Source organism: Dermacentor variabilis, chromosome 2, assembly GCF_050947875.1.
Source record: "Dermacentor variabilis isolate Ectoservices chromosome 2, ASM5094787v1, whole genome shotgun sequence".
NCBI lineage: Eukaryota > Metazoa > Arthropoda > Arachnida > Ixodida > Ixodidae > Dermacentor > Dermacentor variabilis.
The window spans coordinates 104085544-104111196 of NC_134569.1; the positions used below are offsets into that span (position 1 = coordinate 104085544).

The 25653-nt window shown below is 42.8% G+C and overlaps 1 protein-coding gene across 1 annotated transcript in view; it reads left to right on the forward strand.

Moving 5' to 3' along the window:
* LOC142572441 (U2 snRNP-associated SURP motif-containing protein) overlaps window positions 1-25653 on the forward strand; it is a 64964-nt gene that overhangs the window by 5054 nt on the left and 34257 nt on the right. Inside the window, exons 4-12 of the mRNA XM_075681561.1 lie at window positions 3596-3759; window positions 9602-9666; window positions 12272-12363; window positions 13475-13729; window positions 14401-14603; window positions 15243-15286; window positions 17647-17751; window positions 18279-18345; window positions 20958-21133. Coding sequence (XP_075537676.1) covers window positions 3596-3759; window positions 9602-9666; window positions 12272-12363; window positions 13475-13729; window positions 14401-14603; window positions 15243-15286; window positions 17647-17751; window positions 18279-18345; window positions 20958-21133 — 1171 coding nt within the window. The remainder of the gene's footprint in view (window positions 1-3595; window positions 3760-9601; window positions 9667-12271; window positions 12364-13474; window positions 13730-14400; window positions 14604-15242; window positions 15287-17646; window positions 17752-18278; window positions 18346-20957; window positions 21134-25653) is intronic.

Below are 25653 nucleotides of genomic sequence, written 5' to 3' on the forward strand. Positions count from 1 at the left end.
GTGGTGCGGTATTTGTGATGGCAACATCTTCAGATCCATCTTTTCTAACGACGCACTAACGATGCAACGCTATGTCAATGACATCCTCGAGGTGTCCCGTGAACGACGTCTGTTGCAACGTTCCATTTGCGCACCTTCAGAATGTCTGGTTTCAACACACTGATGCTCCTGTGTATAGTAGTAGTTGATCTGAAGTGCGGGTCGACAAGCTTCTTTCTGGACAGTGGATTGGCCGGCACGGACCCTGGCCTGCAAGGTCGCCGGACATGACAGCACTGGACGTCTTGTGGGGCTATGTGAAAGATTGCATGTATAGCAGCGAAACTACCACACCGGATACCCTAAAGTAAAAAATAAGCGGTCTGCCGCGAGATTCCAATGTCATTCGTCAAAGCTACAACAGCACAAGTGTTGGAGAGAAACAAGTACTGTATTGCTTCAGACGGTGACCTGTCTGAGCACGTGCTGTAAGTGGTAGTGGAAAATAACCGCTCAAAACTGGTTTAAAATGTGACTCTTTAGCGCGCCTTTATGATGTCACCCTATCCTTACATAAAAAAAAGCTTGTGACAAAGATAAATATCGGTAGAAAACTGCTTTGTTTTGCCTCTTCTCCAGTGTTCAAGAGATAAAGGGTAAATAGCTAAACCAGTTGCACCTTTGGATGTTTCTTTGTGGGCGGCTTAGGCGCCTTATGTGCTTTTGATTTATTTTTTATTGAAAAACTCCTGAGTAACTCATTTCTGTTCTCCTGAGAGCTGCCTTCTGTCTTTTTGCATGCTCTTTTGTACACTGTTTTTTTTTTTAACATTGGTTAACTTCCTTTTGTAGCTTTCTTTCGTGATACACGAAGGTTAAAGCTATCCCAAGTGCCTCATGATCAAGCACAACATTCTTGCATGCTCAGATGCTGATGCTTATCGAGCCATCCTACATGACGAAGCCTTGTACAATGCGGTGATAAACAAATGCAGCCGTACATCTTTCAAAGGTTGCTTGGAGGCACCTGAGTGGCAGGACGGAAGCACGCATCTATTTCGCACATTTTGTGGGCTTTCTTTTCTCTTTTTCTTTTTTTGAAAGAAAAAATAACCAGGCACACTTCAGCACGGAATACATGCTTGATTCGGAGGTTATTTAAGGTGACCTACAACTTTGCAATTGACATGTTTGCAATACAAGCAATAATCAAAAGTTCAACAATTAAGAGCAATTAATTAATACTTCATGAAGAACAATACTGGCTGTAAGTACACATGACTGCCGCTACTATGCGGTCGGTACGATTTCTCTAGAGCTCATGCATTTTTAAAAATATTGGTCCAAGTTAACTGGAACACCCAGTATACACTGTGGTCGGGCATGCACGTACATGAAAATGAGTGTAAACAATGCACATGATGTTCACGGGTGTTGGAGGTGGATTTAACTAGTGCATTTCCTACACTCTAAGAAGAAAAGGAGGAAATGGGGTATAGAGCTTACTCCTTTAGGGGAGCAACTGATCTGCCACAACCATTCCTCCCTTTAGGGGGTAAGTGCGAGGGGATGAACTGTTACTCCCCTTGCCGTTACTCCTCCGAGGACTAACAGTTGCTCTTTTCCGATGCTCCTTAAAGGAGCAACGGTCATTATTTCCGATGCTCCGCAAAGGTGGAATTAATGAAATTAGGCATTTATACGCTAATAAAAAAGATTACTGAGCTGAAAAAAAAAGAAAAGAAAAGGCGCCCGACAGCAGGATTCGAACTTACGTCCTCACGCTCCCATGTTAGCTACTCTAACCACTGCACCACGGCAGGCTGCTTGACGGGGGTAGGCAATTGAGACAGGTTAAGCAACGGAACGCAGGTGCGGCAATATAAAAGCGACTCGGCATTTTGTGTATGCTGTGCGGGGAGAGTGTAACGTTGAGTGTGCTTGCAACCATAAGCGAGTGCGAAAAGAAATCTGCCCGAGTATTCTTAGGGTGCTTTAAACTGAGGCACTACACGATGTAAACGTGTAGCGAGCTCGAACGGGGCACCTAAGACGACAGAGATGGACAATTGCTCTGTCGCTTAGTGTGTCCCGTGTGAGCTACACATCGCTTCAGTTAAGTTCGTAATCTTCTTGGAATGGAAGGAACTTAGGTACTATTGACCAGCAAAATCTGGCAGCCTATCAATGACTTGCGCGTTAAATGTGTATCGCTCACTTATGGGGTGCGCACGAAGGGCATGGCTCTTGGCATTCCAACTTTAAATTTCACGCAGTTTTCTCACGAAGAGGCAAAGTGCTGCTTTGAATGTAGTTCAATGGACAGTGCATGAACTTCGAACTATTCACGATTTATAGACAATACAGTTTTTGCCGCATCTCTGCACGACACGGACGAAAACAGCGGAGCGCATGGGGAGTAACAGTTGCCGTTCGTCCTCCCGTTGCTCTCTTTCCGACCAGGGACTTAACACTTACTCTCCAAAATTTGCACACGGCACGCACATCCATGCCGTTACTCCCTTGAGGGACGAAAGCGCCCTTTTTGGGACGAACTGCGCAGTTACTCCCGTTTTCCCCGGAACTCTTCTTAGAGTGTAGAACCGAGCACAGAAACAAACAGTTGAATAGTGCTGCATGAACTATTTTAAATGGCATATGCAAATTAAATGAGGCTATTGCAGAAGTTTATCTCTCTATGTGGCATATGAAGTAAAAGCCTTGAACGTATGGCAAATTGGAAGGCCCACATGACAAGGATAGTACCGACACATTGCGTGAAACTCTGAAGGTGTCCACAGCAAATTGGCTTTTATGCATTGTGTCATGCACTTAAAGAAAGGTTGTTTCAAATATTGAAGTTTGTTTAGTCATCTAAAGCTTTCCCTTTACTCAAATATAAAATGTATTTTTACTTATTAGAGAGAAAACATGGAAGCATTGATATCAGTTATTTCGGGCAGAATTTTTGAGACATAAGAGTATATTCTTTTGCAAAAAGAAAAAATACATATTTTACTTGTCTGGACAGTGCGTAGCATTCAAGAATTCGTTTGCAGCGTATTTGGCAACAGCAGTGGCAATGCAGATATTATTCATGTATTTCATGCCTCAACAAATTTTATAAGAAGGAGGCTGAACTGGAACGTGACCCCCCCCCCCCCCCCCCAAACGAAATTTCTGACTACGCCACTGCACGTGTGTACACATATTTGTCGTACACCATTAGATTGCACGAGCGCACAAAAGGAAATGCGATATTTTGAAAACCATGTTATACTATCAAACATTTCTAAGTAAGCATATAATACACTAGTCCAAAGGATTGCAAGCAAGTTCCTGCATTATTTTGAAAGTTCAAAGCATACATTATTAATCCCGACAAAATCTAAACACTAGTTCAGTGATATTTTTAGCAGGTTTCAGCGAGTTACTGAAGAAGGACATCATGATTGTTCACATTGAAAAGCATTATTTGGGCTAAGCAAGTATTTTTTAAGCAAGGATGAATAAATAATTGCTTTTTCTATTTCTACTGGTAGTTTGTTTGAAATTTTAGACCCTGATAACTGTAGCAAACTTTTTTTTTTCTTCAACTCTCTGCTTATATCTTTAGAAGAGAAAGCGACTGCCCAGACGGGTAAGCTTTATAAGCCCCCTAAGCTCACAGAAGCCACGAAGAGGATGGAGGAGTCTCAGTCTCGTCAACAGCAGCCACAACAGCAACAGCAGCATGACTTTCACTCGCCCTCTTCTCAGAGTGCAGCTGCAAGAGAAAAGGTAAATTTTGTTTCGTGCTACATCATGAATTTTCGTAATGTCAAACAAACAAACATTCCTAAAGACGTGCACCGGTCACATTGCACTGCTTGGCCTGCATGATGATGATGAAAGCTTTTATTTGAGGGAGTAAGATGGTCTTCGAGATTCTGTGGGTGGGGCCCCAGGTCCTTGGCCCCACTGGCCTCGGCTGCCTGCCGGACTTGGTTCAGAAACGCCATCTGCACCTCTGGGTCCGAGCTGGCGAGCTTTACCTCCCATTGCCCCACACTGAGGGTTAACGATTTACCTAGGTAATTGCCTGCCCTTCTGGGTTTACTCTCACACCCCCATAGAATGTGGTAGTGTGGGCCCACCTACTCACCATGGACACGAGTTTGGGTATAGCATTGGCTGTAGCCCATGTGGCCTGCATGATTCGTTTCTAGGCAGACAGTATAACTGTCACATCGTTTGTTTTTCACACTTTTTGTGTTCTTTGAACAGTTTGCATTGTCGGCGGTAGTTCATTGCCTGTGGTGAGACATGTATGAAATGTATGTTTGTAATCAAGGCTGACAGTTCTTTTCTTTCTTTTTCTTTGTTTAAAGAAATGTGAGAAGTTAGGGCTAAAGGGTTGTACAGGGGGTGTTTCAGCTAACTCATGCCAAGCTTTGAAAAACCCACATGTGCGTTACAATACCATCAACTTAGTATTTTTCACTGTCGTCGTGAGTAACTCTTGAGTTTTAAGTTTTCATAGTTGAGGGCAGTAATTTGACTGTGCACGAGTGCCCAGTCCCAAGTGGTACTTTTTTAAATCTCCCACACATTCTATGCAGCTCGGAAAAATTATAACCACGGCAGCTATCATCAAAGAAAGAAATTATTTGGATATTTGTCAACAGGCTTTACAATTTCTCCATTAAAGATTTTGCATTTAAGCAAGTAGTTCAAGAGTTAGTTACTTAATCATTGTTAATAATTGCCTAAGCTCATAGTGAAAAATACTCGTAAGTTGCTCAGGAGGCCAGTGAACAGTGGTAAGTTGGCATTCTCGTAATGCACAAGTGAAATTTTAAGTTTCGGCTATGCATGGCTGAAAATATGTACAGTAGACCCGAAATCCAGTGCATCATGGACGCTGCATTTCGAGACAGGTCACAACCAGTTCGTGTGCAGCAGTGCCCACCACCTATTTTTCTTTTTATTTATTTCATTTATATACACTGTGATCTTGGTATCGAGACCATAGCACGGTGGTACGAGATATCATGGAAGCAATAAAGGGCATAGAAACAAAAAAAAACAAGTCAATTTTCAGAAGGATTAATACACACTTCAAATTAGATGCGCCTCAAGAGATAATGCATTATGGCTCACAATATGGTTAGTAAGGTTATTCGAGTCGGGGATAGCTTGTGGAAAGAATGAGTATTTGAAGCTATTGATTCTTTGCGGTAAGGGAATGATTGTCTCAGTGTGTTGACTCCTTGTAGAGTAACCAGTAGAAAAAGTTACCTGACGTGTCAATGTTGTAATGACCATTGTCTAATTGATAAAAGTATTTAAGCCTGCAAACGTAATTTCTCATACCAACTGAAGAGAAACCACTCGTTTTTATTAATGCGCGTACAGAACTCCGACCATAGAGTTTTAAGAAGATATGGTAGGGTAAGTGGTACATGTTAGTTTTAACGTAATATTTTAGAAATTGCTGCAGATATTCGCATCAAATTTCACGTTCTTCCAAAAAGTGCTCTTGGGTACAATACGAGACACTTTGTTTGTGTCTAGATGGTTTGCCTTTCCTGTGGCCCACTCCCAAAATTTCGGGTGTATTATTTGATGTACCTTTTCTCCGCAACCACGCAAAGGAATGTGATGGTATTACACAGTGTTATTAAAAATACCCATAGATTATATCTGAACTAAAGAGATATCATATCCACTTTGAGGTTCCCACCTCAAAATATATCTCTGCTTGCACAAAGCCACAAGGGGGGTTTCCTGCAGGGTAAATTTTTCCTGTGTTATCATTAATATCATCAGAGATTTTTTTAGTTCAGAATATTTATGACTGGTTGTAGTACATGTGTACAAAGTTTCACTGGAATGGGATGAACACTTTCTGAGGAAAGGTACATTGAATTTGAAAAATTCATAAAGAATGCAATTTGACAAAATGAAGTTTTATGTTTCAATACTGCTTGTGGATGCTGAAATTGCCCCAGGAGACTGCATTTCACTGCTGACTTTCTTGCGGGTGTCTCCAAAAGCCTTCTTAGTGTTCCCTTTTAACCGTCGTCCTTCCTTGTTCTCGGCAGTCATAGAATTCTGCCCTGTCAACAGGCTTTTTGTCCATCTTGTCAAGGGCAAGATGGCAAGTATTACAAAACAGACCTGTAAAAATTCCATGGGCCTCCAGAACAGCTTTTCGTGCAGAATTACCGTCATTTTAGTAGGCTACAGCATTGTTAGTTGCTGTCGTCAATGTTAGCACTGACAAATTTTTCTTAGGGCAGCGGCACCAGATGAGTTGGTCGAGAGACTCTTCGGTGTTCTGTGTTTGTCCATGAATACATTTGCTCAAAAGACCAATTACCTTTCAAGTTCTCTTTCTGTTCCATTTGCTGGACGATCGTGCCATCTTCTGGGCAAGTAATACGTTTGAAACTCGAAACAAGCAACCACGACCACATAAGCAAAAGCAAGAGTTTGACGTAATAGTTCTTTTCTACAAAGGACTATTACGTCAAACTCTTGCTTCGAGTTAACGAATTCGACTTCCCTGACATCTGCTAGCAACCTGGATAGCTCAGATGGTAGAGCGGCTGCCCCAGAAAGGCAGTGGTTTTGGTTTCGAGCCCCGGACCAGGACAAATTTTTCATCAACTACGGTGCTTTTCTTTCGAGGAACCCGTATGGGATTCCTTTGTGGCAATTTCTACGAATGGGTGTATGTCTCATTTTCTTTTAATTAATATATGATATTTTAGTACAAATCATTTACTTACCATGCACACACACACAAGCAAAAACAAAACCACGCCATAACGAAGAAAACTGCGAACAACAATGAAAAACAAACCAGCCTCTGACGGCCATCTTTAAAGCCAAGGCACACAGCACACTTCGGCATGACATTTGAACCACTTTGAGCGGGCGCTTGAGGTCACGCTTCAGCAGGTTTGTTCCTCATAGTGCAGTCGATTTTTCTGTGCCAAAATTGCAAATTCGATTTTTTGGGCGGTTTACCCTAACATACCCCCTCAAATGAATGTAAGAGCCTTTTTCGCTATTCTTTCTAATTTTAAAGGTTGGTTTCAGTGAACAGGTCCCAAATTACTGCAGCATTCTAGAATAGCATGAATAATAGTTTTGTAGGCAAGCACACACACATGGGGTGTAGCTAGCTTCTGCATTCACCTTAAAAAGAATAACTTGCATACAGCTATAGCTTGAACACTGTCTGTATGTATATTCCAAGAGAGTTTGTTAGTACTAATCCACAATCCTAAATATTTATACTGCTCTACATCAGAAAGAACTTGGTTAGTATAACAACAATTAAACAGGTGTCTCTTCTAATGGGTAGCTCTCATAAAAGCAATATTTTCGAAATTGATGGACGTTGCCACTGCTCCCGCCAAGAAACGATTCTCGTCAAATCAGCATTTAACCTGGTTTGGTTCTGTACGTAGTGAACAGATTCATAAAGCACATAATCATCAGCATGCAGTCTAATATTAATAGAAATGCCTTTAACAATGCCATTTATAAAAAGCAAAAAAAAAAAGGGCCTGAGGACAGACCCCTTTGGAATGCGATAATCATCTGCAACAGAAGTGAAAAAAAGCCTGATTCGATGAAACAAATCGATAGCGATTTAAAAGATAGGCCTCGATCCAATATAGTAATTTTTTGTTTTTGATCATAGCTTAATCAAAGGGAGTGCACCTATGTTGCATCGTGCACCTGGATTTGATTGCATAGCTGTTCTAACCTGTGCAAGTATTTAGTCATGAATGAGCAAAGAGGGTTCACATTATAAAATTAGTGATATTATAATGCCTTCAGTCATAATGTACTTATTTGCATGCATGACTTGTTTTGCCAGTTCTGTCCATTGGTGTCAAGGAAAAAAATATGCTGATATTAAGCTTCAAGTAAATTGCGCCCCCTGCATACTCACTGCGGCTGCATTTCACTTAAATGTGCTGAGTATTGCTGTACATGATCGCTTTGCTGAAAGCATTGCCATGTCCAGAGGGACGCTTGGCTCGCCATGTTTCGTGAGCATTGACAGAAGAATAGTCCTTTTTCTTCATAACACTTAGAGCCGACAACTCTTTATTTAATAATTAAGCCGGTGGCTCAATTCATTCTTCGAAAAAAAAAATGCATACCTAACTGTAGATATCAAATTTATGTCACCTTGGATCTCTTCAATACTTCCTTACACACACGCGCGCGCACACAGACATGCACACATGCACACACAAGGGACATAAGGGAAAGTAAGTTTCATCATATTTTTGAAAGAGAAGATGATACACCAGGTGAAACAAACAATTGGCATAAGAATCCATGCCCGTCACTGGTTTAAAGATGGAAGGAGCGTCACCGAAGGAGGAATGACGGATGCACAGAGCGCCGAAGAAGAGAGAGTAGCAGCAGACCAGCGTACCCGAGGCTATGGCCACAATGTTCTGGGCTTCGAAAGGTGTGATTCTCTTCGATTTCCTCCATGAAGGTACCATCAATGCGGCACGCTACTGCGACACCGTCACCAAACTCGGGTCTGCCATTCCATGAAAGATACCAGTGCTCTTGAGTGAAGGTGTAGTGCTTTTGGATGACAACGCAAAACCACACATAGCAAAGCTCACACAAAATCAGCTTCGTCGCTTCGTATGGGAGAGGTTGGATCACCCGGCCTACAGCCCCGATCTTGCCCCATCGGACTTTCACCTGTTCCCCGTATTAAAAGCCGTACTTTCGGGGTGTCACTTCCAAAACAATGCTGAGGCAGAGTAGGCTGCACGACAATTTTTTGCATTCAGGGCACCGAGTCTCACCAGAGTGGTTTCTTCAAACTGATTGCAGGCTACGACAAATGTGTCGATGTTTGTGACTATTATGTGGGAAAATAGTGCAAGATGTATAGTTTGTGATGGCATGGTGTATTTTTTTCTTTTTGGCAATAAGGTTTCCGTGGGAAAATAAATTACGAAACTTATTTTTGGAACCAGTAGGTTGCAGTAAACGTGGATGGCCTAATGATTATTGGCCTAATGCTCTGGTCATGATATTGTTTCACAAATGAAGCACTAATTATATAGAAAGCTATATATAAGGTATATTTACATAAGGGATTGAGACACTCACCACTCAAGCTGATGGCTTGTGCAAGGGCCAGTTCGGTGTTGTTCTTCGTGACAACTGTGTTCGTCCTTCAGTAGATGCATGTAGCAGTATTGTTGCATTTACGAAGTAACAGATGTGTTTGTAGGAAAGATGCAGAGGAGTATTTGTATGAGTGCATGGAAATTAAACTACTTAGTAGCTTTTCTGAAAGTTCAAAGACAACACAAACTTGGAAGTCTGTACCCTGTTTGGTCATTGCAAGAGCTGCTCTTATCTCAAATATCAACGCTGGGTCATTAAGTGTTTCACTTCTGGACGTGAAGCCGGAGCAAATAAACAAGTTAGCTTGTCCGAAATTAGGAATCGGGGGGGGGGGGGGGGGGGGGTGCGAGGCAATGCGTGTGGGCTATGTAAAATGTTCTGGTCTTTTTTCATTCTCGCTCTCTTTTTGATCTTGCCTGCTGTCACATTAATGGCTGTGCTTTTACTTTAGGCAAAAAAGAAAGAAAAGGAGAAGAAAAAAAGTAATTTGGAGCTCTTCAAAGAAGAACTCAAGATGTAAGTAAGATTTGGCTGCATGATAGTGCTGGTTTTATGTAGTTTCTCTGCAGTGCTTTGTTGTTGTGTTGGCAGACTCTGCTATAAGGGTGCCGAAAGGAGCAACTGGTGTGGCTTGAGTCCACAGTGCTGTGTTTTGATTTATATCTTGTTCATCAGATCAGCAGTTTACCAATCAGTCTACAGCATTGAATGAATCTGGTACAGGGTGGAATATTTCGTTGTTCTTTTTTTTTTTTCTTTTTGTCTCACACTCTTCTCCTGCAAGAAAGATGATTCAATGCCAACACTTGTTAGATATTAGCCGACTCGCCTACACTGATTTAAGTAAAAAGCCCTTTACACAGTTATGTATAGTTTACATGGAGTAAATTTCAGCAACTGTAATAAAAGTTATGAAAAATAGCACAATTGCATATTACAGGAAACTAGGAAATGGGGAAAAAGGTTTTAAAAATAACTTACGCCCAAATGGAAATTTGGTAGCATGTTTATTAGGAGAGTGAAAGAGTCTGGTCGAGGCCCTGTGTCTGTACAGGAAAAGAACAAAGCTTCTCAAGTACTGCTTAATTTTGAAGTCCAAAAAAGCTCGCCGTGATAGCTGAGTGGCTATTGCATTCTGCGGCTAAGCAGGAAGTTGCAGGTTCGATTCCCAGCCGTTGTGACTCGGTTCAATGGGTACCGAATGCAAAAACGCTTCTATGCCTACGGGCATCAGTCATATGAAAACTGCAAATACGTAACCTAACAGTGCGCCGGATGTTCACTAGGTGGCAGCATTTCCAGGTGCAGAAACACTGGCACAGGAACAGTGTAAAAATGGCCACCCCACTAGCAACTTGCGCCAAGGAGGAACAAAGTTCTATTATTTGCTTTGTGCATAACGGAAGTGCGAAGCCTATCGAAATTCATTGCAGAATGAAGGTCCAGTATGGTGATGCATGTGTGTGACAGCAGCAAGTCTACGAATGGAGTCACAAATTTGCAAACGGTGCGACATCCATGCACACTGCTCCTCATCCTGATCAGGCACACCTTGTTGCGACTTAAGAAAACATTGCGGCCATTGAAGCCTTCATGATGGAAAACCGCTGTGTGACGTCATATGACATTGCAGCAGCAAGGTTGCGGCAGCAAGCATTGTGGCAGCTGACTCCTGAATTGAAACAGTGATGTGTTGAACAAGACAGGGATGCCTTCCTTGCAAAAATCGTCACTGGGGACGGGACCTGGGTTCACTACCACCAACCAGAAACGGGGAGAGCGAGTAAAGAATGGCACAATTCCTCATAACCTGAGCCAAAGGAGTGCCAAATACAGCCAGCAGGAGGGAAGGTTATGCTTGACCCTCTTTTCGGGATGAGAAAGGTGTCATCTTGGAGCACTACGCGTCGTGAGGTACCACTATCACTAGTGAACCATGCTCTGACCTCCTAAAGAATCATCTTCGGCAAGCAGGCAAATCGAAAGGCCGTGGATTGCTGTCTGCAGGTGTTTTGTTGCAACATGACAACGCACGGCCTCATACGGCCCATGCAACGGTTGCAGCAATAACAGACCTGAAGTTTGAATGTTTTCCGCATCCACCACACTTGCCAGACCTTGCCCCGAGCGACGTCCGTATGTTTGGACCACTAAAAGAAGCCCTGGGCAGCAAGAACTTTCATTCTGATGAAGAAGTACTCCATGTGGTGCAAGAGTGGTTGAGTACACACCCAAATGAATTCTTTTCTAGGAGAATACAGGCACTTTGTAAATGCTGGGAAACTTGCATTGAGCATGGGGGAGATTATGTTGAAAGGTCATATAGCTTTGTACCGCGTGAATACAATAAATAACTTTTTTTTTTATTTGCAGTTTTCATTTGACTGGCCCTCGTAAATACAGTCGAACCTCAAGATAACAAAAGCTCATAACGAATTATCGGATATAACAAAGGAAAATTAAAATGTTTCTTGCCGATGTCTGCATGTAACAAATATATGCTTATAACGAATATTGGATATAACAAAGATATCTTTAGTGTTAAGTGCGACTTCATTGTAATAAGGTTCAGCTGTGTAGGTGCGCATTAACATAATCCCAAGTCGTCAAAATTCATGAGGAGCGCTCCACTAAGGCACCTCTTCTAGCCCCAGTGTTGATTTTGGACATTAAACTCCAACAATCAATCTGTCGATTATTGACAAGTTCAGAAACACAATTCAAAAGGAACAGTAGGTTAAGTGAAGTTTGCAGTTGAGGTTTGGTTACGATGCCCCATCTGCAATTTAATTTTTATAGCAAGTCTTGCACATAGCCTGGTGTAGCTGTTTCCTAATTGATCATGATGTCAAATGTGGCTGACCTAATTTATATCTCCCCACCGTTTTAAAATGTTTGTAGAAGTAACCCATTATCACACAGTTTAATGTACTCTTCCATTAGTTCTTCTCGTTATATGTTTACATGAATGAATGATTAGTGTCGGAGCAGTCCATGAATTATTTTGCTATGCATGAAACATCTCAATAAATGTGGGTCTGAACTAGTAACCTTGTATGTACTGTAAGCCTAAAGCGTAGAGTTGTGTATAGCATAAAATGTCTTAATGCTGCACTTCTAGTATCCAAGAGGAACGTGAGGAGCGATACAAATTGAAGGGTGCCCTCAAGGACAACCTCAAGAAGGGAGATAGTGACCTGCAAATCAGGCTTGGTGAGATTTGCTTTCTCTCTCTCTCAAGGTTAACTTCTTATCTCGTGCACTTGTCTAGCTTGAATGTTGCAGTTTCATAAGAAGCCTAATTTATTCATAATACAGATTCTGCTTCGCATTAATCAAGAGGAATAGAAAGTATATGTGTTTTGTTTGTTTTTGATGTGGGTGTGAATATTGATGCCAGGTGACTTAATTCCATGAAAAAACATGATACATGCACTGCAATTCCTTTTTGCAAATGAATAATGCATGTGTAGGTTCTTGGAATGTTCAAATTGTGTAAAAAAAGTGATTTGGTGCAGTACTAGCTGCTGCAGCTTCATTCACTGACTTCTGTTAGACTTCGTTTAAAATCTTTATCGTTAAGCTCGCATGCATTTTATAATAGTTTTGCTCATTGTATTAGATTTCTTGTTGGGTACAATGCATCATCCATTCTTCAAAGCCTTTTCATTCACACTGAGCCAAGAAATTAAGACCAACACTTGGATTTTCATTCATACTGGGCCACAAGGCAAATATCATGGTACATGATTTGAGTACCTTCCTTGCTGACTGGCTGGAAATTAAAACTGACAATTAGACTTTTATGCAAAATTATGCTTGCTGGAGAAGTGGAGATTGTGCAATAACTTGGAAGTAGTCGTGGTGCAGAGCAGTTTGTTGGAGCAAAATAACTCGCAAACAGTACTTCTTGTGGGGCTGCTCAATAATGACAGCAACAATGATGCTTTGAAGGTACTATTGGGTGCTTTTGGTCTGATTTATGTGTGCAACAAAGTTTTTTCTCTCTCTCAAGTTCTAGATTAGTGGGATTGCACAGTATTTAGGGCATAGAAAACATATTGTTAGATACTTTACATAGCTTGATAAGGAACACAGATTTGAGTTGCATGTGTTCTGCACCGCTTACTCCGTTTTAATGGACAAATGATAGTGCTTTTTTTTTTACCTTACATTAAAGTGTTTTGCTTTGCATTTGTACTTTATTTAATTTTAGAAATCACGATTTTGCATAACACTGCTAGATTGCATTTCCTCAGTGGCATATTGTAGCCGTACACTGTGAGCACATTCTCTTGCATGACATTTACTTCTTTATGAACAGCGGATGACTACCGTTACCCAAGCCTGGGTAGCTACGACACGGGAGACCCCAACACCACCAACTTGTATCTGGGCAATTTAAACCCAAAGATGACAGAGCAGGAGCTCTGTGAGATCTTTGGCCGCTATGGACCCCTGGCCAGTGTCAAGATCATGTGGCCCCGATCACAGGAAGAACGCCAGCGCAAGCGAAACTGCGGTTTTGTTGCCTACATGAATCGCAAGGATGGCGAGCGCGCAATCAAGCATCTCAGTGGTATGGCCCTCCTTAAGCAATGCTCTGCGCAGTGTCATGGGTCGGGGTTACCGGTGAACCTCTATAATATAAAGAAGTACTCGATTTAACCAGTTTTGATCCTGGCCACATTTTGATAAGAGGGAAATACAAAAACAACAGTGTACTTGGATTTGAGCTAACGTTTTAGGAACCCCATGTGGTTGAAATTAATCCAGAGCTCCCCATCACAGCATGCCTCATAAACATATCTAAATTTTGGCACACAAAACCCCGGAATCTAATCTCTAATTTAACAAATTAAAAAGTAATTCTCTATCTAAGCTCTGTTGAAGGTCATGTAAGTTTCTCCAATTTAGCTGAGAGAACCTGCTTTGTAGTTTTGATGCAGTAAGGTCCTTGCATGTCATATGCCTACACTGGGACCTTTGAACTGAACAAGAAAGATAGAGACGTGTAACTAAACAGCACTTGGGCAAATAACAGAAGCTTCGGCTTGGAGGCTTCAATTTGAGGGTTCCCTTGCTTGCCGAGTGTTGATCACAGTGTGCTCATAGCCTGACATGAAGGACTGTCCTGCACCGAGAAATTGATGTGACAAATGAAGTGTGGTGTATGGTATAGATAGAAGCGTCTTCAATATAGGTATCTGACTTGTTTCTTGACCCTTGTGGCCCCTGTGCTTATTGCAGGCCAGGAAGTAATGGGTTTTGAGATGAAAATGGGCTGGGGCAAGGCAGTGCCCATCCCCCCACACCCAGTATACATACCACCAGCCATGGTGGAGCTCACGCTGCCGCCACCTCCTTCAGGCCTTCCATTTAATGCCCAGCCCCAACGAAAACCCAGTCGGCCTATTGACCCTCAGACCATGCCGCCCGAAGAGTTCGAGAAGGTCAGTGAGAGCCTCGAATGCCACTAAGGTCATTATTAGTTCGTACACTGCACAGATGTGAGCTTCAGGGTTTTAGGATCCTAGTTTCAGTGTCTTTGAATAAATATCGCTTTCGTTTTGTATAAATATTGTAAATATAATTTTTGCAAGCATATTTAACTTGAAAACTTTTATCACGTGTTGGTTACGGGCTTAGAACTGGCTTGTCATTTGCTATATGTAATTGTGCCATGACCATCACATGTTACAGCTGAAGGCGTTATTATGCTTGCGTCATGCCTGGGTACTTTTTTTTTTTTTCATCTCTTTCTGATGAAACAGTTTGTTAGTTTTAGGAAGTAAATGTGTCAGGTTGCAGTAGGGGATAAACCCTGCGGCAGGGTACTGCGGGGAGGAAGCTAGGCAGTAAAATGTGCCCGTGGTGTCATGTGATATAGTCGAGGCAAAGTGTTGGCAGGCTTCATCTTTTGTAGCTTACATGTTTCACATGGACAGGCACGCATTGCTTTCATTTGCGTTTCTTCGCGTAGCACTGCTCATAGTCTTTGCCTTTTTTTTTTTTCTTACTGCTGTCACCGAATGTTAATATTAATGAGTATCTCATCTGTCCCATGTACGATGCGATGCTGTTTCCTGCAGATATTAGCCAACGCAGTAGTGAAAGTGGTTATCCCTACAGAAAGGTACTGGAATTCTTTTTTCTTCTTAATGCCTACATTGTCGTATTGCTCCATGCTGAATTTTATAAGTTAGTGTTTGTGTGTTGTCTTGCCAAAGCTCCTTCATCCACTTTGTCAGCAGCCTAGCTAGCTTTGAATTCCTAACAAAGGATAGGCTTCAGATTGCCAAGGCATTTGTTTTGAGGTAGCTACAGAAAAAAATAAAAATAAAAATGTCTGCATGTCAGTATAGATGTCTGTAGATGCAATTATCTAAATGTTTACCCTTCTCAGGCCTGCACGGCTGCATTGTTGATTTTTATAGTTGATAGCTCTTGCTTTCCTTTGTTAGGTTAATTGCAAGCAGGATTTGGTTGACCAAGAATCTATGCCACCATTTTGCATGCCAGTTTTCTACATTATTTCTCAGTCGTAATGTTAGCTGATTATCATCTTTATAGTCAGCAGGAACATGGCACGAGCAAAAGAGGGGCTTAAGTACTTTTTGTTAACGTAACTTGGGCAGTCATTTTTAAAACTGGGAAATCTTCCTGTCCACCCTTCTAGGAAATCATAATAGCTGTTATCTCAGGTGTATTCTTACAGCCATCTTGATGTACCAAATCAGTTTAGTGAATTCATTACCATACTACGAGTAGCATTAATGGACAGAAGGTGCCGTGCCTCAGTGGGACCAACAAACAGCATTTTGCACATGTGAGAATCTCATACCAGTGCTGTTTGATGCCACCTTGTGTAGCCAGGTGTGTTGCCAAATTGCTGGAGGAAAAGAAAGGCAAGCTGTAAACTCTGAAAAGCATGAAACAAAACAATACTGGAGGTGCAGATTTGTGGATAAAATAAAATTCGCTGAAATTTTAAAGATGTGTAACTCTGTTGTGCTTGTATCTGGTTTTATTGATGCTTTAAATGTATGAAGTTATTTGAAACTACTCACTATTTGGCGAGACTGAAGAGGATATATGTGCTCAGGTGAACAGCCTGAACAGCCAACTGCAGTTGCACAGCGGCACACAGGCCCTGGCTATGTGACGGGGCAAACTTCGCATTTACACGGGCTGTTATGTGAAGCGACCACACCTTAGTAATCCTTGCTCTTTTCCTCGCTCATTGGTTTTCCAGTGGATCATATTTATCTGTAGCGCAAAAGGACAGAGCATGCTTATTAGGCAACACACACAATTGCTGCGCTTACAACTAAAAATCAGTTGTCCTCCTCTTCTCCTGTTTCACCAAAGTTGACCGTTGGGCAAGCTGTTGCTGCATAATCAGTGTTTTCCATCACAGTAGACACGGACAACAAAATAGACACACAGAGCATTGCGTGTGTTTATTCTGTTGTCCATGTCTAATGTGCTGGAAAAACAACTCTCCCATCGCCTGAAAACTGCTGCTAGGCTTGTTCTAAGCTAGTTAGAGACTATATCTGGAAGGCAGCTGCTATTTGCTTTACTTCATGTGGAACAATTTTCTTATTGAGAATACTAGTGCTAGTGAAGGTTTTGAAAGCATTACTAATTACTGAATACAAAATAAATAGTCCTGTGAGCGTAGGGATGCCTCTAGTAGTGCTGGTGCGAGTCTCACATATGTTTCTGCAGTTTGGTCCCACTGAAGTGTGGCACCAAGTATTAAACAAACACGGCTTTGCAATTCAGAAGACTAGTACAGTACGCAATGCTATCATGTTGGCCCTTTATAAGCCAGAAAACAGATTAGGCAGCTGAAATATTATTTGCACTTGTTCCCGAGTTTTTTGTGACAGCATTTCATTTGTGCTTGGGACAAGCTGAGGCACCAGTTGCGCAGTTTTTTCTCGACTGTTGGGGCGCAGTTTTTGCTCGACCGTTGGAAGGTTAAAAGCACATGTATTTTGGCAAGTGCCTGCTTGGAGCAGAACAAATACAACATATCAAATGGACAATGAACTTTTTTTACTTACATCAGAAAGCATAGTCAATCTCGATGCCCACTCTTCTCCTAGCGCCAGTTTTCTTTCATGGTGTGTGTCCTGTTGTGGAAGATCCATGCATGAACCCACTTTTTTCTCTCTCTCTCTCTCTCTCCCATTTTATTGGTCTCATGCATAGGACATTCACTGCCTGTCTTTTAGTTGTATCACTTTTGCGTTGTAGTGTGAAGCTACTGTGCGACATGCTAGCATATTGTCTGCATGAGAACCAGGGTAGATAACACTGAGGGTTAGGTGTTTTACAACGTCTTCTGTGGCCCTTCGTGCAAATTAATGTCTCCTTTTTTTTTTTTTTTTTTTTTTTTTTTTTGTTCGATGGCCACATTGTCATTGCCCCTTGGGCGGGTACTACCTGTGGCTCTTTCTCTCTTGACCCATTCCCAACCCACAGGAGCCTACTCTGCCTGATCCATCGCATGATCGAGTTCGTCGTACGAGAGGGGCCAATGTTTGAAGCCATGATCATGAACCGGGAGCTCAACAACCCCATGTTCAGGTAGGATGGCATGCAGTTGCCATTATTTTTTGGTTGTCTCGTAAGAGCCCCTCCCCCTGGCCTTTAGTCGATCGTTTTAAGTACTTTCCTTCCTAGCTTCAGTTTCTGGAATACTGAACCTTTGTAACTTCAGTTTCGGGGATAATTGTACTGTGTGGCTGTTACTAAGCATTACATACATTAGTTTCACACATGTATTGCTGGTTTTTCTGCTTGCAATTGTCTATGAAAAATATAATGGTGTTTGAATATGAAGACAACTGAATTTATGGGGTCCATTTTTTAATGTTGGAATGCAGCAGGGCAGTGAAGTTTTACATATTATATAAAGAAACTGGCAAGACGATTGGTTGCAATTTCTGGTGGCCACTTACTACTTGTGACATCATCTTACACATTTAGTTCAGTTCCTGGAATTATATTGCTGGGAAAAATTTTCCTGTTTATAGAGTTGCCACATTTCTTATGTGCTGTGTTGTGTGATGCAATGAAGTGCCCATGTATGAGCCCTGAGCTGGCTATTCTAGGTTCCTCTTTGAGAACCAGAGCCCTGCTCATGTCTACTACCGCTGGCGGCTCTTCTCCATTCTACAGGTGAGTTCTGAGCATGTCATTTATAGTGTTCTATATTGTAGTTTCAACGCTTGTGACAGAGGAGGGGACGGGAGCTGTTTCTTTCCTGAATCTTGTTTACCAAAGTAGTGTTTCATGGAGGAGCATATCCTAGAACCCACCTTGTTATAGTTCCTTTTTAAACAGACATCTATGATCATGAGTTAAAGCCTTTACTGGTCATGGAGAGCAAGAAGACAGGAGATGCGGTGCTTTATTTAGTTTATGAAGCCATAATTGTTTCATTGTGGTTTTTGCCTTTTACCTAAGTGATTGCACCAGGAACGTTCTACAGTTGAATCTCGATCATTCCAACTCGAGGGGGCTCTAAAGTTTATCTGAACTAAAAGAAGTTCGAATTAAAGGAAGCTAATTGAATGGCGGATTTACCTGCAGTTCCACATGTGCATTGACATGAGTGGGAAGTTCCATAAGAATAATGCACATGTATTTACACATTACAGTCAATTAGTGCTTGTACTGTGATAGAAGACAGCGGGTGCACGTGTGTACTATAAAAGGAAACATTCCATGTCTTGTGACAATTGCCCCTTCAAACTTTTGGTATGCTTCACCGCGTAAAACTGCTGTACTGGGGCGAAGTTGACTATCAGGAACCGGCATTATGCAACGCACCGTGCTTTCTGCGCTCCAAAGCCATTGGTGAGGATTATTATAGAGGCACAGTCGGCGCCATTGCCAACAGTGGCGAATTGTTTCAATGAAAAAACACGGCACCGAACAGCAAGAAGCTTGATAGCGAACGTCAAAGTAGCTAGGCCTAGCGTCACTGCATTGTTGCTACGGCTGCCAGCGGATCTGCATGCGAGAGCACCGGCTCGAGGCGGCGCGATAGTCGAGATGGCGATGGTGGTGGTGGCTTTGATTAATACCTTCTCGGACCTGCGATCATGGCAAAAAAGTCTGGAAAGTCGGACGGTGAAGGTTTTTTGTGTTCAAAATTTAAGACGTCCTTATGCATTGGCTCTGGGGGTTACGTAGTGGTGCTGCGACACTAACATAATTCACTAATCTGGCACAAACAAAAGTAATCAGTAATGCGCGCCTGCACACAAATTTCCGCCACTTTTCTTTTTTTTCCCTTCCGTGCACGGCGTTGGAGTCTCTCCTAAGCTCTTCCTCTATGGCGGGGTCTGAGGAACACTGGCCGGAGGTGCCGCCGTATGATTTGGCGTGCTGAGAGCATTGTCGGAGCGCAGTATGTTCGAATTAACCGTCGCAAATGCTTGTGCTTTCGAATTTCCGTGCATTTTTGCCCATTGTAATACACATAACCTTGACAGGACCACAGCGTCAGTTCGAATAAACCGGAAGTTTGTATTAAGTGTGTTCAAATTAATAAGGTTTGAGTGTAATACATTTTGCTTAGGACTGTAGGAATAGAGCATAGTAGCACCCGGAAAAATGTATTGCATCAACATGCTGAGTATGCTTTTAGCATCACAGTGACTGGGCTTCACTTATGACCAAGAAAACGCATTACTGAGGGTACTGTATATAACTGTTGGTGTGTTGTGTGTGATTCAGTTATGACAACAGTGCAAAAGTATACAGCAGACTCCCTTTAAGACGAATTCAGACGAATTCAGACGAATTTAAGACGAAGAGTACGTCTGAGGTGGACTGTCTTAAGCGAATTTTTTTTATATTGAGTCTATGAAAAACCAAACAAACGTTCCCATGTTCTTCGTTATATGCGAAAATTCGGCTTAACTGAGTTTGTCTTAACGAGAGTTCACTGCAGTGTCCCCTTAAACAGCCACTTCAACTCTGTCGACATTTCATGTTGATTGTGTGCGGAAGCAAGCCACACGAGTAGTGAAATGTGCTGCGTAACAAATACAACTATCAAGTTCTGGCTTTTTAAAAGTTAAAAAAATTCATGGGAAACTGGCCAGTACATAGCATGGAAAATTTTCTCAATGTAAGCATTGCTATTACAGAGTGACCTCTAAGCATGGTCAGTTATTTACCATGCAATTTCACCTGTCATCTGGGCATTTCTTGGAGTGAAAGTAATGTAACTGCACATGTTATCCTACCAACAAGTTTTCTATAACTAGTAAGCCTGCTGTTGTTTGCCTTCTATAGGTTCCTTATTATTAGGGCTGCATCTTCAAAATCAAAGTACAATATCTCTACAAGGTCACTGCATATAGTCACTACTCAGAGAAACGAAAAGGGGTCCTTTCTTTTTGGACGTAGCTGTAATTGCAGCAAATAAATGTAGTGTACTAAATGCAGTCAAGCTCCACGTGCCGCCAAATAACCCATCACAGATAGTCTGCCGAAAGCTTATCCAACTGTTTTGTTGTTGCTTACACACTAATAAAACATTTATTTTTCACGATGTAGCTTGACTGTTTGGTGCAAATGTTAGTGCAGTCACTAATGGAGCTGAGCAATCTTTACAGATGTACCGTTATGATGCCAGACAGTGCCAAGCTGTAAAAAAAAAAAATCACTTTTTTTATTTTATGAATCTTGTTACAAAACTAGATTGCAAGGTGATATCTGCTATAGGGACACTGTTCTTTTTCATCCTCTACCCCACTCCCCGACTGCACTTGCAGGGTGACCACCCTAACAGGTGGCGAACACAGGAGTTCCGCATGTTTGAAACGGGTTCCCTCTGGAAGCCACCCCCGATGAACCCATACCTCCAGGGCATGCCTCCAGAGCTGGTGGAGAAGGAGCAGGAGGCCTCACCTGCTAAAGAAGAGAACAAGAAGGGCTCACTCAGTGACAGGTCAGTTGCTGGGTGTAGGCAGGTTAACAGAAAGTGCTTGCCTTTGTAAGTGGGAATGTCATAGGGGCTTCAGGGTTTTGTTGTGGGCACACCGCGCAGCCCACCCCTACTAAGTCACCACCGTTTTTTTTTTTAACTGCACCCAGGCACAGTGCAAAAGCATGACACCTTGCCAATGCCTTGTGTGGCAGTATTGCTTTTAGCAGTGGTTGAAATGCTGCTTCAGTTTCTCCAATCTGCTGCTTTCCATTAAATCTGCTCCAAGACAAATTGTGCAACCTCTGAGGCCGCTGCAAAGGGAGTTTGGTCAATGCCAGGGGGTGGTCGCCGCCACCTTATGCAAAGAATGCAGTCGTGTCTTCTGCCCTTCATAAAGCTAAAGCGTCACTGTGCTAATTCAATCAATCCAGTGTGCGCTCACACATGTTCATGGTCTGTCATATTCGGGGGTTGTACATAGTCTAGGATGAAGTTGTGTTGTGTTTAGTTGCGTGTACTCGGTCAATTCTGCGTTGTCGACGTGCCCCACGTTTGTACATTGTACCCATGGCATACATAGCCTTAGTGGGAGAGGCACTCCTGAACTGATGATACGTACTTAGTATTGTTGCAGTATTTATGCTAGGCGTTGTCTATTTTTGGATTCTGTTCTCTGTCATGGCTTTTATTGCTTCTGAAGGGCACTGATGATACCCCTCTTGCAGCCCTTGTACTACATAGTACATGTGAGTTGGTCCTTGTGCTTCATTTCAGTTGCAATTCTAGACACTCCGGGCATATTTTTGCCATCAGTGCCAGTGTGAGGTTCCATATAAAGTCGAAGTGCTATAAAATCCTGTCACACCCAACGGGTCATATGCTGTGGGTGAGAAGGAAAGCATGTGAAAGCGAACCGAGAAGGTTGGAGGTGGTGTGATAAGAGCCAGGGTGCACAAGGCATAAGGTGGGGGGGGGCATGAGTGTGCGGTATTGTGAGCAAGCGTGCAATAAGCGTGCATGTGAGTGCATGTCTCTTGCGCCAGCCCGGCCGTGGCTGCACATGGCTGTGCAAACGACTGAGCGCGTAAATGGCCCGCACCTAATCTTGGAGGTCATCATCATCATCAGCCTGGCTATGCCCACTGCAGGGCAAAGGCCTCTCCCATACTTCTACAACAATCTTGGAGGTAATCCTCAGTGAATGCAAAAGTTGGGCAAGCCACGATGGCTGGTGGTTGCATGTGTACTGTCTTCCTGGGCACCTAGTGCTGATGGGATGTCGCATAGTCTCAAGTTTTGGAGACTCGTTGAAGTGAGTGGCAGCAGAAGAATTCGCGCCCCTCTGCAGGCTTCACACCAGCGTTGGGATAGCAAGTGGTCATGATCATTGAGTGAGATCTGTTCGCGTTTGCAGGTACACGCGTGACACGATGCTCTTTAATTTATTTAGTTAGGAAATGTTTATTCCATTTTATATGACTGATAATATCGCGAATCTTACTTCATGTAGTTGTGTAATATTTTGCTACTGCTTCAGTGCTTTGACTTATGGGTGGCGAAACTGTGACATTTAATTTGCTATACAGCATTATGTGTATTGGGGTTATGACCGATAAATCTTCTTGTTTTTAATGGCAAAAAGGTACTGTGTGCTGTAATCTTATATTGTCTATTGTGCTGTGAAATTATAACTTCTCTGCTGCTGACTAAAAGCCACATTTTTAAGTGCTGTCAGTGTTGGCAGAGTTCTGCAAACCAATTTGTTTCGTGTCTTCTGTGTTGTGTTGGTTTGGTGTGTGGCTGTTCACTGCTCATCAGAAAGTATTCTAAAACTGGTACAGCGCAACATAGAAAGGAAGAAACAAGCTGAGCCAGCCAGATGAAAGAAACGAGCGCTGAAAGAAAAAAAAGAATGCAATACCAACTCGCCCAATCCTCAACCTTAGTGATCATCAAGAAGCACTCTAGTGCACTCCTATTGTCATTTTGGCACAGCTGTAATACCAAGCTGGCATTTATTTATTCTAGTCAGTATTTAAATTTTGTGTTATATCTGTAACAAATGCACTAAATGTAGCTTTTGTCCTCTGTTTTTCTTGTTTTGGCAACCTGCTACAAAACTAAGGGCAGCTGCTACAAATTTCCATTTTCCTTGCTACAAAATCTCACCACTGTTTTAGTGATCCCAGATAGCAGAGAGAGAGAGAGAGAGAGAGAGAGAGCAAATGATAAATGAAAGGTAGGAAGGTTAACCAGGACTGAGCCCAGTTGGCTACCCTACACTGGGGAAAGGGAAAAGGGGACGGAAAGATTAAAAGAAGATATATCGAACAGCGCGGTGATCACGAAATAGTTCGATATAGCCAGAATTCAATATATAAAATCACGTAAAAAGCATGTAAAAAATTTCTGCAAATTAAATAATGAACTTCTGCGCGATCGGGGACCGTTATTCGGAGCACGCGTTATGCTGTGCCGCGCGCAATTGGCTTAGGCCGCGCTGACTTCATCAGCCGTGAACGTGCAGTCGATTGCTTCCGCATGCAATTAGCCTAGGCAGTGCCGACTTCTTCAAAAGTTGGGGCAGTCTAGGCCAAACGCGCACGGCACAACTGAATGCGCGCTCTGCGAACGACCCCTGATCACGCCCCAATCGTGGCGCAGGTAATACACACTTAAAGCTTCACACAAAGTATTTATTTGGCTGAATACTGCAGCAGTGTAGCCTGCATCTTATTGGCAGCCACGTGCAATTTTTGCCGGAGTTGCCGGGCAACTCCGGCAATTTTTCAATGTCCACTGATATTAATAAAGTTTTGAATGCATTCTCTTTTACACTCTGATTATCTGTGCCAAGCAATATTGCTGCAAGTCATTTAGTTTTCCTGAAAATGAATTTTAAAAATTGGTTGCGTTCCCGACTCATGACCTTTTACTGGCCACCCTGTGTTTGCGACGTCAGAGACTACACTGCCACTGTCACTAAAATCGCCGCTGTTTACTTAGGAAAATCTGTAAAAGCTCCCTGTGTCAACAGGAGACACCATCAGCTTCGCTTCTATGGCGTTAGCGCCATGTGTACTGCAAGTTTAGTACGCATTCTGCGTGTTTATGGTTGTATAGGATCTGACATCATCGACTGATCATGACGTCACACGAAGCAGCTACCTGTTTAGGTTTCGGTGTCTTGTTTATTGTTTATTTAAAATATTTGATGAATTTTCAAGTAAATTGAACAACCCTACCGGTGACTGGACTGTCAATGCCATTTGAAAATGTCTATATCCTAATATGGTTAAAAAACGCCTGAGTTGACCTTTAAACACGGAGTCCTCAACATAGTCTAAACGATCCACAAGCGATAGGCCGGTGCCGTCTGTTGCACCACAGGAGCGACGTAGAAGGGCCACACCACCAGTTAAAGTTCGGAGCGGGGCAACATCAGCTCTTGCGGGATCAACCTCGGCAGCATCTTCGTTGGGCCGCTACTTCTGCTGCGATCTCCAAGTCCCTCAGTCGAAGCATGTTGAAACACTGTCAATAACAAAGTATTGAATAATGTCTGCTAAGGCGTCTATGAGTGAGCCCAGTGAGCACGCACTGTTGCGCGTGTTTGTCAATGCAAAACGCCAGTCCTCACAACGCATGGCAGGCGCAGAGCGCGGCACTGAGGAGTGGGTGCGACAAATACAATGCGTCATTGACGTTGGCGAACTAGCTAAGCCGCTGCATGCCTACGCTCATAGATTCAAATGTTGCCCTCAGCGCGATCGCAGCATTCGGGAACGCCCACCGTGGCACCGCTATCTTCGAGGGTGTTGCGGGAAAGCTCGCCGCCTGTCAATGGAGCACATGTGGTCCGTGGTTGCGGAGTTCAATATATCTATTTTACGTCCGACCCCGTTCAAAATAAAGAATTAATAATGCATGCTTTTTTTCCAAGTTATATATAAAGTGTTCAATATACGCAATAATTCGATACATCCGTGTTTGATATATCGAGGTTTGACTGTACAGTAAAAGCTCGTTAATTCAGAACTTGTAAATTCAAAATTTCGGATAATTCGAAGTAGCTGCCGCAGTTCGTCCAACAATGTAGTGAAAGCAATTTGTAACACATCTCGTTAATTCATACTGAAATCCGCACCACCACCGATAACTTGAACTCCGTGCCATTGTTGATTGGGAGAGTGCTAGTGCACGAAAGCATCTTGGCGACGCTGGCGATGCCACGCAAGCCGCGCAGCTTTGCTTTTTCCACCAGCGGCAAGGACGATAACACCGTCGCCGCACGCCGTGTTCTTTGTGTACGAGCGAAATCGTGCAACAGTGAGCCGGCGCACGCAATTCAATCTTGCGTGCGCAAGCGAGGAAGGCGGGGCGGAGTGCACCCTCTCCTTTAATGTGCTAAGCTTGGGGGTGAGGTGGGGGAGGGGGGAGGCGCTCTTCTCCTGCGGCTGCTGCTTATGGCGCGGCCAAAGTGTGTGCCTGTGTGGGCCTCATCTTCAAAGCGATTTGCGATGTTTGCAGAGTGCGCGTAG